Here is a 19,882-nt window from a genome sequence, read left to right as displayed (position 1 = left end):
AAATGAAGTCTAAGGAAGTTATCATCTGAAATTGTAGAAAAATGTTTCTTTAATAGGGTAGTGCAGTAACCACTAAAAAGTTTAAAGCACCTTAAAAAATTTTCCTATTTTTTTCTATTACTTTTATTTTTAAACTTTAAATAGTTTTGAAATGTGTATTTTTAGTAGAGTAAAAACTTAGTTTGATTATCTAACTTCTACGTAATAGTTTTTTTTGGGGGGGGGTTTGCGGTGGCTCATGTTTTTTTTTTTTTTTTACAGTAGGCTGACAGGAAAGCAGGTACTGTATAAGAGGGGGAGAGACATGCGGCAAAGGACCACAGACCGGATTCGAACCCGGGTCGGTCGTGTCGATGACTAAGGCCTCCGTACATGGGTCCTATGCTCTGTCCACTGCACGGCCCTAAATGATTGTTTTAAACAGTAGGATTTATAGTTCTGCTGGAGTGATGACTAATAAATATTGAAAAGAATGTAATTCATAAGACTCAACCTGGTAAAAAAAAAAATACAAAGACATTTAATTTGAAAATATATGAAATATGATTTGCAAAAAAAGTTTGAAAAACAAACAGGATTAAAAAAAAATAGAATGTGAAAAAAAATGTAAAAAGGAAATGGCAAACTTACTCTTAAAACTTTCTTTTAAACACAAAATATCTTTGCTTGTAAGAGTAATGGAGCAAAATTCACTAAATGTTGAGTTGAGTTTTGCTTTACAACAATAATAGAAAAACCTAAAAATGTCAGTCTAGATATTTAAAAATACATAAACGCCTCGGAGAACAAAATAAAAAGCATTAAAGTATCTGTTAGTGTTACAAATGTGAAAAACTTTAAAGGAGTATGAGAGTTGTTGCGATCTGTACTAAGGTGAGTTATGCAAAAAATGTTTTCCTTTTACATCCACGCTGTTTGCAGGTAAAGTAGTGCAGCTTCATCCTCAGAAGAGCAGCTCTGACTTTCAATCAGGCTGTACTGGTTGGAAAATGAAGATTGGAGCTTTTCCCTATTTTATCTTCACCATAAGGCACCCTGCCTTCTATTACTAATAGTATTTATCATGATATGGTATGCAGTGAGAAAACCCTGTATTTGCGTAAACATCATGACTCATGGTCACTTTGTGGTGGAAGATGGACCAATAAATTAAAAGAAGTTAGCATATTTGATGTGTGAAAAGGTTTGTAAAAGTGCATTCCTTTTTCTCTGCGAGCAACTTTCTATTTGAAGCCTTTTTGAGCTTTGTATCTTAAACCTATGGTACTGTTTTTATCATGCAGCTCAGGGATATTTGCAATTGAACCTGGCTCCAAAAGGACGATATGCATCTTTTATGAGACCTCAGCTGCTGAATGAGTAATGTTGGAAATCTAACTCAGAGAAGGAGAGTGAAAAAGACATGCATGGAATGTCACTGCAGAATTTGCGATATGTGTCTGCAGACTCTGCATATGTTTCCGTGTGAGTTTTCGTTGGATTAGATCTACAGACATGCCGCCCTGTTGTAACTGAAATGGCTGTAAGAAGGCCTCTACATTTGTGTTGATGTTAATCAGCTCCCTAGCTGATGAATGAACGCCGGAACGCAGCTTTTTGACTGACTTTGCGTTCAACATCTGTCACCGCGGTCTCTAATACTAATTGCATGTCTGTGAGGCATTGCAGAGTATCTTTCAGGCAAGCTGGAGGATTTATGAACTGCTTGCATCAGCTCCCTCCTCTGTTTTCTGACTCTCGCTTTGATTCATGACAGAAATTTGGATTGAGACAAAGACATTTAGCAACACAAATGCTGAGAGACTCATTTCCAAATGGCCCCTTTGCTCCAACCGGCTTTTTAACACGTCTGCTGTTCAATATATGCTTAATAGGTGCATTTCTTCAGGCCTTTTTACTCCAGAAATGCATTGCAAAGCTGTGTTGGTTTGGTTTTGCATTTAATCGATATTTCTTTGAAGTGTTTAATATTTATAGCCTTGCTTGATGTTTTTTATGGTTATTCCTGTAAGACTAACCCCTGCCTGCTTTCATGTTTACAGAGAGCTGATATAGCCGTGGCTCCTCTCACCATAACTTTGGTGCGGGAAGAAGTGATAGACTTCTCGAAACCCTTCATGAGTTTGGGAATCTCTATTATGATAAAGAAGCCTCAAAAGTCTAAGCCAGGAGTGTTTTCCTTCCTGGACCCTCTGGCCTATGAGATCTGGATGTGCATAGTTTTTGCCTATATCGGCGTGAGCGTGGTGCTCTTCCTGGTGAGCCGCTTCAGCCCTTATGAGTGGCACTTGGATGAGAACGATGAGGCCAAAGACCCTCAGAGCCCCCCTGACCCTCCAAACGACTTTGGGATTTTTAATAGCCTGTGGTTCTCCCTGGGTGCCTTCATGCAGCAAGGATGCGATATCTCACCAAGGTTGGTTGTTGTGCTCATTCTCCACCACCACCCCCTCCAGATGCCTAATCATATCATCTCTTTGCATTTTATAGTCCCATACATGCTTTTCCATCCTGCAGTGGTGCATATGGGTTATTTTGAGCTTTGTTGTTTCTGCTGCCCACTTAACCTCATGCTCCACTCCATCGCCCCTTCCTCCCATTTCTCAGAGCAAGAATCCCTCCTCTTCTGCTCACTCATCTGTTCTGAAGCTGCATGCTGGCAGTGATGCCCGCTGTCCACAAAATAACTTCTATCCACCATGCTGAGGGCTGTAAAATGCACTGGGGTCATTGAGATTTATGCAAAGTAACAGCTGGACTTCCTCACGATTCTTGGAGGGCTACCGTGTTTTTGCTGCATGTCTCATTTTACGGTCATCATCTTGGCGCATATTAAGTATTTTGTGTGATTACTTATATTACAGAACCTCATTTTCATCCAGTTCGCCACACATTCATTCATCTGTCCGCCAGTCACTTCATTTGCTTGAGTTTCCAACATAGATGTATCTCATATAGAGCTACCTTTTCAATTGTTTCAAACTGTAAATAATCAGATTGGTCAAATATTACATCTTATGAACCAGTACAGGTGGCTAAGGTCATTTGTCCTGCAGAGATATGTTTATCTTATCAAGAGCAACAGAGTCATGCAAAAGGTAAATGATCAACCTGGAACTCTGTATTTTTATTCTTAAAAATATGTGACAAAAACACTAATTTTAAGAACCGCACAGACCAGAAAATATGTGATATCGTGCTGTGAGCATAATTGGCTTAATTTTGTTTTCTCAAACTCTCTGTATAAGTATCAAATTCAATGTATAGTGGTTAATTTTTGTGAATTTTTTTACAGACCCACCCTTTCCACTTAAAAAAAAATGCACAAGCACAACCCTGTACCCGCTCCTGAGAGGGAACACCTATTAAATACGTGCGAGAGCGTGCATGAGCCCATTTCTCCTCATGCACCCTCTGTTTAAAAGTGGCTGTTTGCATCACTTATACAAGCGTACTTTCCAAAAGTTTTGTAATTTTTCCGCTATGCCAGACTCACCACCAGTAAGTGAAAATGTGGGACAAACACGTAGGACGGCCTTACCTAAATATATCACCAGAATGATGGACAATAGGGAGGACCACTTATTTTGATGATCCACCCAGAAAAGGAAAATAGTCAACTTCACCTTTAAAGTTGTGTGATTAAATATAACACCAAGGTTTTAAATATTGTCTGTACATTTTAAAACTGGTTTGTCAACAGAAAAGAAATACATCAAACAGAAGGTGCAGTTTCTGATCATCATCTCTGTCTTTGCTGAGTTTAGGAACAGGAACTTATCTGAAAACCAATTTTTATTACAGCTGAAACACAGACCTCCATTTTGGACAAACTAGATCCATATTCAAAAGTCACAGGCTTATAAACTCATAAATCAGCATAACAGTCGAAGCAGATTGAGTTCTGTCAGACAAATAAGAATTCAACACTATCAGTAGTTTTCCTCAGATGGAGAAACAAAGGCTGAAATGTTGCCTACTGACAGAAGCCAGGCTGATGTACACAGGCACCACTTGGCCCTCTGAGCCCCATCAGTGCCAATGTGTGTGAAGTGTCTGGCCCAAGGACATAACAACTGAGATGGACTGAGCTGGAATTTAAACTAGTGACCCTCCGGTTGTGGGACGTACTCCTGCAACCTTCACCACAACTTCTAGCTGCAAAGTGTTGATCTTAAAATTAACAGTTAACAGCGTTGCTTCAATTAAACTCTGTGGATTAACACCAACTCTTAAAGGGACTAACCCTCGGATAGTTCAATTAGATTAAATAAGTTTTAAATAATATTGTACCATCACATGCAACAACAACACTGCACATTTAGTACATTTTTTAGTACTTAGTACTAAGAAAAGAAAAAGAACAATTTACAAATGATGCAAAATTAGAGAATAAAAGTGGAATAAAGAAGAGTTATAAAATGTGGTCCCTATGTCCTCCAGCAGTGTAGGCCAATAACAGCAAAACTATAGACATAGCTCAGGATAACCAGAGCCACCAGAAATTCTTTAAAAATGTTTAATATGAAGTTTATATGTCTAAGTCTGAATCAAAAATATCACCAATGCTTTTTTACATTATTATAGAAGCGCCATTTAATGCCATCAGAATGTAATTACTGAATAATCAGCTTCTTTTACAAAGGCTCTGGTCCAAAGACAATAACTTGTCTCTCATCTTAATTAAAAATCAGAAAATATATTCCTGTTTTTATATCTTGGAGTCACAGGAAGCATGACAGCAGAGGTCAGGCCACTCGATTCAGGTTGTTATTCTCCTCGGCTTCCTGACTATTCAGGATGATTTCAAACCTTCTAAAACTTCTAAACTACTTTCAGATACAGTCACATTCAGTTAATGAAGCTTTATATCATTCTCACCAAGCGATTAATCTCTGTAGTGAGGCAGACACAATAGGAAGTGATCCCTTCCTCCTCCACATGTCGATCTGAGCACCCTGCTCTCATGTCTGTGTCTGCTTCTCTCTTTCTTCCTCCTCCTCCTCATCCCAGGTCTCTGTCCGGCCGTATTGTCGGGGGAGTGTGGTGGTTCTTCACCCTCATCATCATCTCTTCCTACACGGCCAACCTTGCTGCCTTCCTTACTGTGGAGAGGATGGTCTCTCCGATTGAGAGCGCCGAGGACCTGGCTAAGCAGACGGAGATCGCCTACGGCACTCTAGACTCAGGCTCCACTAAGGAGTTCTTTAGGGTGAGTGTCTCAGCTGGTTATCTCCACACTGTATACAGGTAGGGCTCTGTCTAACCCAGCGTGGGCCAGAAGCTCAGATTCTCTGGAGCCTTCCTTTGGTTTCTGATTTATGACCCACCGCATAACAGATTGAAGCATAATCAATAGAAAAGCTTAGAACAGTATATTTCTTCCCTGATGCAGCACTTTTAAAGCCCAAAAGCCAAACAAAGTTTTAATACATTTTTATCTAATTAGTTCAGTTCATCATAAAAAGTGGTTTTATCAAATTAAATAAATTTTACTAAAGGATAAAACAGCTGAAATTAAATTATAAGCATTTGTCTTGTTCAGTGATTTACTTTGTGATGAAAAGTTAAGATGAGCTAATATTTTTTCTTGGGGTGGAACCTCGGCCCTCATGTCGTTACCTCCGAACTGAATGATTAAACAAAAGGAATGAACCTCATGTCCACAATCCATTTAATTCACAAGATTAATTTTGGTTTCTTCAAAGTTAACTTTTTTCTTTCTTACAATAAGATTATTTCTGCCTTGAATCTGGGACAATTAGGCTCCCTCATGAGTCCATCTGTGGATTCATAAACTAAACTTTCATTAACTTCTCCACTAATATGCACACTCATTTCTATTTTATATTCCTCTGGAGGGCTGCTTAAATACAAAGATCCCTGTTTAATCCCTACACATAGCACCCATTAAAAGTTTTTACTTCGTTCATTTTGTCTCTTGTCAACTCATTCATTCTGCATTTATGGCTGTAGGTCTTTTAGGACAAGCTTCCCACACTAAGATGTTTTCCTTCCCAGTTTTCTTTCCAAAGCATCTCAAGCTCAGTCAGAATGAGTGGTGAATATATAGATCCATGAACAAAATATTTTAGTTGTCTTCACAAATTCTCAATAAGATATCCATTTTGATAGAGGATATCAAGGTTGAGACTAACAGAGTCAGCAAAGACGGGTTAGAACCAATCAGATAACTACAGATGTGACACAAAAACATCTTTTATTAAAATAAAAGCACTTCCATCAGCCAGCTTTTGAAATTATAAGGATTACCCAGCTAATCCAATGCATAATAAAGGGCATCATTAAAATCCCTTTTAGCTGCATTGTTGACTTTGTGGTTACAGTTTGCAGCAGGGCTTTAACTCCCACTTCCTGTGCTGTGATTGGTCGATTCAGTAGTAGAAGGGAGAGCCTTTATGGAACTAAATTGTAGGGATAAAGTTTGTTTAAAACTTTTATTTTTTATAATGAAAAATTAAGTAAAACTGAGATAAAAGATTTTGAAACCGAAAAATATCATTCAAACTTTAAAGAAAAACCAATTAAGGCTAAAATACATTTTTAAAATGTAGAAGCTGAAGGAAAAAAAAAGTCAAACTTCAATCTTCATGTCAGTGATGATATTAGTTTCACGGAAACTTTATATTTCCTACGACCAGTCACATAGTCTTAAACCAGGGGTCACCAATGCTGTGCCTGCAGCCATCAATGGGCCCTCAAGGACTAATGGGGTCCCCTCTTCTGAAAACACAGCAGCAACTCACCAGTGGGCTATGCTTGAAATTTTATTTTATTCAGTTGCTCTTGTTGTTTAATCATTTAGAGAGCATTTCATCATATTAATCATGTAGATCATCCATCCATCAATATTCTCCCGCTTATCCCGTCAGGGTCGAGCTGCGGCCAGTGTTAATACCAGATCTGTTCAGGCCCTGCGCATTCCAGTGATGTTACTCTATATGATTGGCTGAATATTGCCACATGAGCATCTGTAATGTTAGCGTGTCTAATGACTGATGAAATTTATTCTTCAATTCTTGATTGATAACAACGATGAAAAAATCTTTTTATGGTGACCAAAGTAACTATTAGACCTGATATAAATAGGGAGAGCTGGGTAGCATTGTAGCTACCTGTGCTCAGTAGCTAACAGGTTAGCATCTTTTAGCTTTGTCAGTTAGCCATATTAAGCTACACAGCTTTTAACTTTGTGTCAACCACAACTTTCCATACTCTACAAGTAGAAAAACTGTTTTCTTTGTCTAAATACTCAACAAAAGTCATTTTTAAGGGTTTCCATTTGTCCTCCTCTGCCCTCAGATCTTAATTAAAGGAAGCTCTGAGGCTTGTTGTGTCGCCTTAAATAACATAGCTCAGTCTGTCTTAAAAGGCAGTGCTTTTCTTTAAAAAAGAATGATTGTTTTGGCTACTTTAGATCACAGATGAAACGTAAAATAACAGCAAATATGGGTAATAATATGTTGAGACTCTAGTTTAAATATTATTCTTAGGAAACCGGTTCTATATATTTTGTCCGAGTGGCATTGCTATATCATACCCTTAGTAAAAAGTAGTATACTTGAAGTAAATTCTATTAAGAATACCTAAGTATAAGTATAAGTTTAGAAAGTATACCCGGACAATGTACTTTAGTGTACCTGAAGTATTACTAAAGTAATGCTTCTTCGAACTAAATTGGGACATTTTTAAGTTTACTAAAGTATACTTAAAGTATACTTTAGTAAACAATAAAGTAAACAATAGTATAGTCAAGTTCACTTGACTATACTATACTATAGGAGCAAAACATGGGGAAGTAAACGCTTAATTTAATATGAAATATTACAAAAATCAGCATCCAGCATATGTTCAGTTTCTGCCCCCATATTTTATTTTTGTTGTGGATTTTTGTAACAGGGATAATAGGATCATATNGCATATTTACGACAGTGCACTTTTACTTTCGCCCTCTGGAGGGAGCCTCACTGGAAAATCAACACCGGTTGCATAGTGTACCTTTAAGGATATGAAATATAGTTTAGAATAAGTAAACTCTAAGTACACTGCCTGATTTAAAGTATGAAATTAGTGCACTTTCCGTATACTTGAATAAACTACTTTTTGCTAAGGGTAGGGTGACCAGATGTCTGCGATTTCCCGGGACAGTCCCCGTTTTCGTCCACCTGTCCCCGGCTAAAGCTGTCCCCGGAAATGTCCCTGATTTTACGGTTTTATGAATGAGGGGGAAAATGTAAACTGTTATTATGGTAGAACATGCGCACAGAAACAGCTGTTAACGTATAGATTTGGAGCAGAGTGCTCCAGTTTTAAATCAGACGAGGAAGATCATTATCAAACCCGGCTGGATGCAGCTTCACCTTGTCCCGTCTTACTGCGCTCCGACTTCCTCGGAGCTCAAGGAGAGCATGCTCTATATTATTAAATTCATAGGAGCAAAACATGCGGAAGTAAACACTTAATTTAATATGACATATTACAAAAATCAGCATCCAGCATATGTTCAGTTTCTGCCCCCATATTTTATTTTTGTTGTGGATTTTTGTAACAGGGATAATAGGATCATATAATCTTAACATTTACATCCTATCAAAATAATAACAGCTTCTTTAAAACAAAAAGCACAGCTTTATCTAAGTACACATGAATGAATAGTTTTAGGATTGTTTAAATATATATTTCCATTAGGTTTCACTATAACTTTATTAAAGGACACATTATTTTTATGCTGACCCTGAGAGATTATTTTTCATTCATCTATAGTGTAATGACAAAACTTTATTTCTGGTGTGGCTGCTTCAAGCTGCTCATGAGAATGATCCAGAGTTATAGATGCTTTTAATGGTTGTAATTTAATCTGAATATAAAAATCTAATGTAACTTTTTTAATGGTGACACAGATTTTAATACAGGCTGCTGGAGGCTACCCAATGCACTGCAGCTGTCCAGGATACAGTATAAACAACTGGAGGCCATTTCATTTTACAGTTTTTATTATGTAGAAATAAAATATGTTTTTCAATTTGCAGATATATATAAAAAAGTTTCAATTTAATTTTTTGGAATGGAAAAGGAGGAAAATTGCCCCAGACTCTGTATTGATGCAAACTGGCCTGAACACAATGTTATGTTGCTCACAAGGGAAGAAGACATAGAAGACTGAATGACCAGATGGCACTAATAAACACTATTGATTGATTCATATTATTTATCTTAGGAAATGGAGGAGCTGCATTCCTGGATTTTACACTTGATTTTTTGTTTAAATATTAATAAATATGTAAAAATGGATGAAAACATCAATGTCCCTGTTTCCTATTTTAGTTTTCATAAAATGTATTTATTTTTATCTATGAGCTGGAAATGTCCCCAGATTAGATTGCAGAAATCTGGTCACCTTATCATATCATGACGACATAAGAAAGGACAGGGCCCCGAGCACATCTGGTACCTACATCGGTGCCTATCGCCTGCAGGACAGGTTGCCAGTCTGTCACACATGTAGAACATTTAAGCATTTATAGAGATATCAAAAGGACAATATCTAAAAGAAAATAAAAAATTAAAAGAAACAATAAAGTATCCTTATGTAAGATGTGGCTTGTAATGTTAGTAAAGCATCTTTAGGCTAACTGTTGTTTTCTTAAGAGCTAAAAATTGGTTAATTAAAGACATCATTAAATAATTCAATAGTCATGAATGTGTTCTGACAGCAGCAGCAATATGCTCTGAAATGATTCATGTTAAATTGGGAGCGTCATATGAGCTAAGCTGATGTTTCACTGTTTATATTAAGAAAAGTGAGGCTTTGAACTGTTGTTTATAGCTGAGCACAAACATTTATATTTCTAATCCGTCGTCAGCTGCCGTTAAACAGTTTTCCTTTCATTTAAACATTGTTTTTATAAAACTTTGATTACAGCGATGCTTTTGGGTATGAAGTCAGAATTAAACTCTTGAAGAGAACAGCTATTAGCCTGAATATGCTTTGGGAATATTACTGGCCGCAACCAGGAGAAATTCAGTACTGTTTTAAAAGGCGGGTTTCCTGAAAAGCAGCCAATCACAGGCAGTTTACTTTCTCTTCTTGGCTCTTCCCTCAAAGAGACAAAATTTATCATGAGCCACATAAAAACAGGTCCAAATGAGAGTAAGAGAGAATCTACAGGCAGATAAAAAGCAAGAGAAGGAGCATGGATTTGACATATTGGGGTCTCGTAGTCTTATTTACCATGCATGTGTTCGTTTGTTATAATTCTGACTTCATAGCCCTTTATAGCCCTGCATTTATCTTCATCGATCACTAATGCTCTCCAACAGACTTCTAAGGTCATCATCAGGGACATTTAGCCATAATTTATTTTATTTATTTTTAACTTTTCAGTTTAGTGTCACATTAAAGTGATCTTATATAAAAAACAGCTGTGGTTTGAAGTTATGAAATAAAATAAGTAAAAAAAAATGGATGAGTCTTGAATCAGATTAAGAACATACTGAAGTTCTTACATTTTTTTAACAGCACAGGGAGCTGTGTAGATGTGCTGCTCCTGGTGCCTCTTGGCTAAGCTCAGGGTGATCAGAGTCACTTCATCTGATTAAAATAAAGCTTCAACAACTAGAAAATAGGATTCAAATCTGCAGGCATCTGCTCATAAAGCACATCCTCACAGATGACGCCATGTTCCTTAGAAATAGAACTGACATTCACATCCAGAGTCCAGCTTAGAGCTGTTTCTATTTTTAGCCCCTGTCGTTCTCTTGGTGTGATTGCTCGGAGTGAGACTGCGACATTTGATAAATACAAAAAAACCAAGTCCTGCTTTAGATATGGGAGCGAACCGAAAGGCATTTTGCTGTTGCTTTCAGATGCTGCATCACATCTTCTAGTCTCCTCTTCTGAGATCCTAGCAGGAATGAAGCAGGTTTGTCTGTTAGCTTCGATCATTTGCTGCTGTTTGCCATCTTTAGAAATGCAAACTTGTATGCTATAAACTTCAAAAAGGGAACTTTTTTGATTTTGGTTAAAGGGGCTTCCCTCAGAATGGACATTAGACAATTAGTATCATCTCTCTGACTCAACTATTTTAAAAAAGGGATCCAAACATTAAATCCTGAAATATTTTTGACTGTATGGGAGAAGAAAGCTTCATTCTCTACATGATTCAAAACTCTTAGAAATTATTGAGTTGGCAAAATTTTAAAGGATTAAGTTCTCAAAGTTGGGGGCAGGAGCCCCTAGATCAGGGGTGACCAATTACAAATCAGCAAGATCTGAATAAAGAAAATTAACAATTGGTAAAGATCCGAAGACATTTTTAATTATTATCCGTTTATTATCCTTTAAACAGCATTTAACAATTAGGTGTTTGTGCATCCATGTTATACGTTCACTTTTAGATAAAAAAATATATATATATAAAAAAAGAAATTGGAACATTTTTCCATTTTAAAATCTAAAATGTTTTTTGAAGTGTATAACAACAATCTTTCAGTTTGGTGAAATTTGGTAAAACACCTGCACTGATTGTTTGTTTTTAATTTTTTCTGTCTTAATGAGAGCAGTTGGCTTTAGGCTGGCCTGCAAGGCTTTAAACCTGGGTTTAAATGGTGACAAAGCCATTCTCAAGCACATATCAAGGTGCTCATTCGTGAGCCTGGATCAATATTTATTTATGATTATGTTCATGGTGGAGAATCCTGCTTCACAGCACTAGACTGAGCCAAACATACTCTAAATGTGCAGGGTCATCTTTGAGCACACCATTTCACTTTTCTATCACCAGTTCACCTCAGTTAATCCAGCAGTCCACACTTTCTCTATTCTCTTTTTCTCATCATCTTCTCCTTCTTTCCCACCGCCTGGCTTGCCACAGGTTTGCCTACTGTGTCTAAAAGTAGCCAGCAGCAGCAACAATTACTGACGCAGCTCATTGGCTAATTTGGATGGCTCTGGATGGCTTTACTATATTAACAGGAGAAGCGGTGCAAGTGAAGTTAGACACTGTCGTCAGACAACATTTGGTCATTTATAAATGTTTTAAATCAGGTTGGGTCCGGATCCTGACCCACCTGCTGGCTGCTGTCCTAGAGGGTCGTGAGACACCAAGGAGAGGGTCGCAAGATGGTTTACGCAGTCATTTCGATGCAATCCCTGAGGTGTATGGAGGGCCAAAATATATGAAATGCATAATTATGAAAGTCTTATTAATTCAATTAATGTACCGGGAAATAAGTAACTGTAACATTTATGTATTTATCTATTGCATAATTCAAATAATAAACATAACATAAAATTGTAAAATGTAGTATTGAACAATTAAACATTTATAATTATAAATTAAATAATATAATTTGATTTAAAGAGCCTGCATCTGCAAAATCAAGTTGTCTAAGCGTTAAACTTCCTCTGATCAGGGAGGGCTGCTGTGGACAGAGAGCCATGATCTTAGGTCAAAGTTTAGATCAGTGGGTCTTTCAGCAGCTTATCTGCCCAGAGCTGCAATTTTTTTTTTTTAGCTAATTTGTGAGTCATTAGTTATAATTTTTTTGCAGTAAAGGTAGTGTTTCACCGATACCGATACCAGTATCGAGCGGGGCCCTGATACTGCACTAAAATGGTGGTATCAGCAAGTACAAATAGGGTGTCGATACCATTTTGAGAACCAAAAGTTTATTCAACTATGCCACCCATTCCAGGTAGGCAATAAAAAGATCTACTAGATTAATTTTGTATTAATCTTTTTCCTGCTTCACAAAGGTAGGCAGCATCCAAGTAGTATGCAGTTCTTCATATATACACACACATCAATTTCAAACAGATGGTGTTTTTATGGTATCGGTATCTGCCAATACTGCACAGCGAGGTATCAGGTATCGTATCGAGGCCAAAAATGGCAACGGCACAACACAAGTAATAGGTCTGGACTTTGTTCAGACTTGAGAAGTGTTTGGATAAACAAGCATCATGGTCTGGGCGGTGCCCAGACAGGGTGAGGTGGCTTCGCTTTGACAGCAAGCTTTTTTTATGGTTCAGAAGAAAACAGCTATATTTCCCAACAAACGTATTCCCACAGGGTCGTAAAGCCATTACTTTATCATATATTTGCCTATAAGTGATTTTAAAGGCTTAAAAATCAGGATATATGAACTTTAATGTTCTAAAGTCATCCATTTGTTGGGCTGTAACACATTTAAAGTGACTGGAATGGAGGTCAGAAGCTCTACATTTCATGAGGATTTCAAAACCTGGCCAAACATGATAGATAAGCTAGTAACTAATCAGACCCCAGAGGGATACATTATTTACTGTGCGCCCCATTTCTAATGCCGCCCTGTGTAACTACCTATTTGGCTTATACTGAAGCAGGTCAAACTGTTTGACATTACTCCCTATGAAACATGTTACTAGCACTTTAAATAAAGCTGGAGTTAATCAATTGTTTCAAAATAATACATTTTAAAAATGATCAGATTACTTCTTTCTATGTATATAAAAAAAAAACATATAGAGTGAAGTAATTGTTTGAACTTTAGAGGGTTCTGAACAGGATGCATTGATATTTTTGGGGCCACAGGCTGAAATGTTTGGCAACTCCTTGTCTACACTGGAAAAACGATCTAGTAATAAGTAAAAATTTCCTAAATTAAGTGTATTTACCCTTAATTTAAGTAGGTAAATTACATAGTTTGCCAATGGAATGAGTATTTTTACTTTTAAAATAAGATAATTAGATAAAATGCACTTGAAATAAGACAATGCAATTGTGTTTTCTTATTTTAAATGTAAATTGTCTTGTTCCATTGGCAAAATGTATCTTTTTCATCCACAATCCAAGAACAAATGCACTTATTATAAGAAAAAATGACATCTAGATTTAGATTTTTTTCCAGTGTAATGTAAAAGAAAAGGCATTTATTTAGTAAATTATTTAGTTATTTAGTAAATTGACAAAGTTTTGGTACATAAGTTTTGGTAGATAAAAAAGAGTTTTTAACACTCAATTTCCTAAAAAGAAAAAGAAAACTTACTGACACTTGTCCCAAGGTAAAAGCATTTTGTTTGTACCTTCCTCCGCAGATAGGAATGAAAAATTGGAGAAGCTTCTTAGTGATTCATCCAAACCAAAAGCAGCTCAACAATCAGCAGCTGCAGTCAGGAAATGTCGTAATGATGGGCTCCATTCAGCAGGATGTGTTTCATCAACAGTGCTCTTAGGACTAAATCGACATGTTTGGATTTATTAGGAGCGTAAAAGTCACAGTTCTTCCAGCAGACGGGGAGGATCGACTTTTAAAGAGCAGTTTTTGGATTTAGATCAAAGGTCTCATGATTGAAAGCATTTTTAATTTGCTAAAATTTACAGTAATTACAAAAAATGATTTTTGAGTTAATACAACTAAATCAAATCGCTCGGGGTCCATGATAAATTGAAGTTATTTTTATTCTTCGTTATTGTCTTTAGAGGGGATTTGTTAACCCTTGAAGCTGTAATTTAACTTCTTTTTCATGGTACATCCTCTTTAGACTGCATGCAATGTGTTACCCCTTATTTCTGGGATTGGGATATTTACCAAATGTTGAATCAGATCAAGTCATTTAAACATGAACAGACTGTCTAATTTTCCAGAAAATATTTACGCTGATTATGTGCTCCGTGGAGATTATTTTTTTCTCCAAAGATCCAGATGGTTGTGTATATGGATGCCAATCGGAATGGTGATCGGTGAAAACCACCTCTCTTTCAAAATTAAATTTCTTTCCGATCGGACCAAATCAGATTAGAATCTTCATTCTGACATGTTTACATGAAGCGTTTTAGATCTGATCAGGACTTCAATCCCATTATTTCTGTCCAGATAAAACATAATGAAACTTCTGATGTCACATCTATGTATGAGATGACAACAGGAAACAAATACAAATCTTAGATTTTATCATGTTAATTAACTAACATTTACAAATTCAACCAGCTATGAATATGTTTTAATTGGCAGTTATCTTACCCAATAGAATATCAATTTACAGACTGATTCTGGGTTAGATTTTGGGCTGGAGTTTAACTAGGCCATTTTAACATGTAAATATGTTTTTCCCCCTGCAGTGCTGGCTGCATGTTTTGTCTTTTATAGCTTATTGCAGCCTTTCTTCTATTTTTCTGCTCCCTGCTGAAAAAGTCTCCCCTTATGCTGACCAAACATTTCACCCCGTGTTTGGCTGGTGTATTTAAAACTGTACAGCAGTGTTAGCTTTCTGTCAAACACAATGAATTACATGTTGGATAAGATCAAACATTAGCGTCACCATTACTGTTGCAGGCAAAGACCACGTTTAGCAAATCCAAACATTAAACTTTTAAATAAGTGTTTTAATCAAAAAAAAGTTTGCTGTTTACGCAGAGTTTATTTATTCAAGAAAACTTTTTTGATTTTTTTCATCATTTATTTTTTTAAATTTAATTTTTTCCAAATCTGTTTTTTACAGATTGTAATTCTTTCACATGTGTTCATTTTTTTCAAATTTTATTTTTTCTCAAATATTTTTTCATATTTAAAACATTATTGCTGTGCTAAAACTAGTAGTGAATTACAGCAAGGAACAACAGTGTAAAGGCTATGAAAGTAAATGTTTTAATAAGTTATTAAAATTCTAGAGATGCAGGCCCTATTATTCTTTATTTTCTGTCATGGGCCCAAAATTCCTCATTTTTTATTGCAGTATTTCTTCCTTTGGAGCTGTTTATATTCACAAGCAGCAGCAAACTAACCTTATGTAAGGACAATAAAATCAATAGGACATGCATTATGTAACAAGAGCATTTAAGTTATTTACTGAGGGGGTCGAAAAGGACAAAAGCAAATATAAAAAATAGATGTTAACAAAACGCATTATAACAACACACTATTAGAAATGGACACCTGCAGTAGATAAATACATGCTCACACTTTATCTGATGAAATCTCCTCGGGGAAACGTGGAAGAATTAAGACACATCTATGTTAAAGTAATTATGATTTTATTCTGTAAATCATTTATTTCATTATTTATTGCTGACCTTGTTCATACAGGAAAAGAGTTATAATTTATGATAAACATGCATGTTTGTAGCTAGCGGTTTCTTGCAGATAAATATTTAACTTCAGCGATAGCGTGCAGGCTGTGTTCAGGCTGTCGACTCTTTTTTTGGTGGGATAGCGTGACAAACACACACACAGCGCCTCGAATCACTCTCATCTCTGTCAGCCGCTGACAGACCAACCACAAGCTGCAGGAGGAGTCCGTCTGTCTCCCCACCGGTTCACTGGATGTAGATGTAGCTTTTGCGTTCGCTGTCAGGCTTTAACAGTTTGTCAGGTCCCATGTTGTGGTTCAGTCAGTTATTAATTTCAGATATTAGAGTATTGCTCTGTTTTTTTGCTGAAGTCTGCCAGAAGGGGACATTTTGAGTCCTACAGTATGAGGAGTCTCACAGTTTTCCACAGAGATGACCATGCTGGTCTTGACAAGCTCTTTCATCTCCGTGCACCCCAGTAAAGAACCGCTGCTTTCACACCATGGCCAGGCCCTGTCATCAGCCATTATTGTCATGTGAGGTGTGTTTACATGCACACTCCACTGAACTGAAATCGTGCATATGTCAAGAATGATTCACTTACTAGCCCGAGCCCACAATCCATTACATGTCTGATGAATTATTTATGTGGCCATGCACAACATAGAGCTGCTGTGGTTTGTTGGATCCCCCGGATGTTTTCATTTAATTTAAACTGTGACGTTTAGACTGATCTGAATCAACTCAGAACGGCTTACTCTCCATCAAACACTCTAATAATTAAGGACATATATTTAGTGCAAAAAATATTTTTTTCTTGAAAATATTGTGTTTTCCTAGATTTAAGCAGTTAGACCAGACAATTGGCTAAAAAATAATGAAATAAATGAAATTTATTTATTTATGTTTATAATAACAAAAAACTCCATTATCTTATTTCAAGTGCATAATATCTAGCTATTCTATTTTAAAGGCAAAAAGTTTTATTCCATTGGGAGATCAACTTTATTACTTAGTCATATTAAAGGCAAATGTACTTATCGTAATAAAATTTTGTTTGGTTTTAGATCAGAATTGTAGTATGACAGCTTCTGGTTGGAAAAAATAAATACAAAATGTTTGCTGTCATCATAGAGAAAAAAACAACAACAAATAAAAGTAAGTTACCTCTGGGGTTCATCTTCATCTCATTGCCAAGATTCAAAAACAAAAGGTCACATTAGCCCAGCTTAATGCAGTCCCTTTATTTCCTCCTCCATCGTAGACAGCTGTGTACTCCTGCTCCCCAGTGACCAGCGATCAGCCTCTCGCTGGCCATTTTTAGCAGCGTGCCTACTGTTATCAGGGTTTTGCTGTGCACGTCTGTAGCAGCTCCAGCTGGCAGCTGACTGGGCCACAGAGGTGAAGCTGTCGGTCTCAGAGTGCGGAGGTCAAACGCGTTAAAGACGACTGCCTCCTGAAAGCAGCCGACACACGTAGAGTTTAAATCTGCCTCAACGTTTGTCATTCATTTATATTTTTTTGATGTTATCTGGGTAATGTTTCCAGATAACTCTTACTGATCTGAAGCCAGAAATGTTTTTTTGATATATATATAAGTCTGATGCAGTTTTCTAATCCTGTCATGTTTTCATTATGGCTTAAAAGATAAAATATTTCAAAAAGACCTGAAAGCATTACTCTGTGTGCAAATTATCTTGGAAATGAATTTTTCTACACCAAAAAAGTACTTTTCAATGATTTTGGCTTGGCTTTTTTTTTATCACTTAGCATAAAAAGAGTGATCTAACTTAGTTAATATCTCCAGATTAGGGCTGCAGCTATTCATTCATATTCATTTTAGTAATCAATTAATTTATGGTTGATTTTGTTGATTAATCAAATAATCAGAGAAAGTCCTTTTTAATAAATAAGATCTAAACAGATTCATCTTGTAAACTTAGAAATAAAATAGTGTATTTAATATAAATTTTAAACGACAGAAAATGTTAAAAGAAGATTCGAACATATAAGGGAGACTGGGGACGTTTTCTCTGAGACAATTGGACCAAGACCTTGAATTTTTTATATATTACATCTGTTTGCTACCATTTAAATATGAAAATATGGGACAGATTTTTGACATTGTTCTTTAAAACATCACAAATCAGCACAATTAACATAACTTAGGATCAGAGGTGTCAAGTAACAAAGTACAAATGCTTTGTTTCCTTAAGTAGAAATGTTGGTTATTGCTTTATTAATTATTCATTAGACACCTTTTAATTCTGCTCTTTACATTTTTTGCAATTATCTCTACTTTATACTATTAACTTTTTTAAAATAGACTAATTAGTTTTGCTTCATTTAAGCTAATTTTCATTATGGCCTGTTGGTATTTAAAAAAAAAAAGAAAACATCAAAATAATTAGTTTCATCCAGACCATTATTTCTTTGTGGTTGGACTCGGTGCTTCCCCAACTTGTTGTTGACTACATACCAAAATAACATTTTCAAGATGATGCAAAGTTAAATTTGACACTAAGAAAATTAAGTCTAAGGAAGTTATCATCCAGAGGTACAAAAATATTTGTTTAAAAGGGTAGTGCAGTACAACAAAACATTTTTTCCTGCATTACTTTTACTTTTTTACTTGAAACAGTTTAAAAATTGTACTGTTATACTTTTACTGGAGTAAAAAGTTTAAGTTGATCCTCTAACTTCTACAAAAGTGTTTTTAAACAGCAGGATTTATAATACTTTTAAAACCTCTGGTTAGGATATTTATGAAATCCCAAAAGCTAGTTTCGAAAAACGTACGTATTTTAGACCACAAGCTATATGTATGTGTGTACTATATTGAAGGACAGAGCCGCTAAGTATGCACTGCACTTGCACTTTCCATCTGCACTCATGGTCAAAGTGAACTCTCCTTGCACTGTGCATTGGACATCCCAGCTCATTCGCACCCTTCCTCAGCACATGCCATTAAAAATAATGGGTTTAAGAGCACAACATTGTGCATGTCATGTCCTGTCTTAAAGCTCCTTTACTTGCTACAACATGTCTGGTACTACTCATAATTTATTTTCAAAGTCAGAATTTTGAGATATTCGACTTTCAAACTTTGTATCTCATAATTATGACTTTGATTTGACTATTATGACTTTCCAATTGGCATTTTTTTATTTTCATGCGGTGGAAACGGGCTTCCATACCATCCAGCGGCTACCCTGCAAACCCCCAATGGGGGATTTTTTTTAGAAATTGGTTGTTAAGATTAGTCGACTAATCGAAAAATTAATGGAAAGATTAGTTGTTTGAAAGTCATTAGTCATTAGTGGCACCTCTAGTACACATAAAAAATATTCTTTGTATTTCATGAATGTTTTGTCTCAATGGGCTACGTTATATTTCTGGTGTGTGATCTCAGTAACCATGGCGAGAACGGCCAGACACACCTGGATTTATCAGTTTGTCCAGTAATGAAAGACAGGAAACCAAGGAGCTGCTGAAGTTCAGGACGTAGTGGAGTTGGGCATATAGACCATTACTGCTGTAAGTAGGTTATTCATTAGTGTGAATGACAGATGGTATTTAGAGTCTATATAACATCACTCTAGATAACAGATCGATTCCATTACCCAATTAGTTGATGATTATTTCAATTATTGATTCATCTGAAAAAAAAAAAATGATTCAGCCCTTGTTCAGATAAAAGATTCAATTAAAAGCTAACATTCAAATCAGCACCCTTGTGCCAATAGGGCATCATATGGCTTTATCCAGCTCCTCCTATTTTGATCTTGACGTCACTGTAACACTCTGTACTA

General features: G+C 36.2%; 1 protein-coding gene across 4 annotated transcripts in view; it reads left to right on the top strand.

The window, feature by feature from the left end:
- Positions 1-19,882, top strand: part of gria3 (glutamate receptor, ionotropic, AMPA 3) — a 73,510-nt gene that overhangs the window by 27,903 nt on the left and 25,725 nt on the right. For all 4 annotated transcript variants that reach the window (XR_001482058.1, XM_015399739.1, XM_015399738.1 and 1 more), the window contains exons 8-9: positions 2,043-2,416; positions 5,014-5,212. Coding sequence is in view for 3 of the 4 variants with exons in the window: in XM_015399739.1 (XP_015255225.1) it covers positions 2,043-2,416; positions 5,014-5,212 (573 nt within the window). In the remaining variant the exon portion in view is untranslated. The remainder of the gene's footprint in view (positions 1-2,042; positions 2,417-5,013; positions 5,213-19,882) is intronic.

The sequence above is a fragment of the Cyprinodon variegatus genome, unplaced genomic scaffold, assembly GCF_000732505.1.
Source record: "Cyprinodon variegatus isolate N-32 unplaced genomic scaffold, C_variegatus-1.0 Scaffold1044, whole genome shotgun sequence".
Lineage (NCBI taxonomy): Eukaryota > Metazoa > Chordata > Actinopteri > Cyprinodontiformes > Cyprinodontidae > Cyprinodon > Cyprinodon variegatus.
Note: the sequence above shows the minus strand (reverse complement) of the source record. Positions and strands in the feature narration are given on the sequence as shown.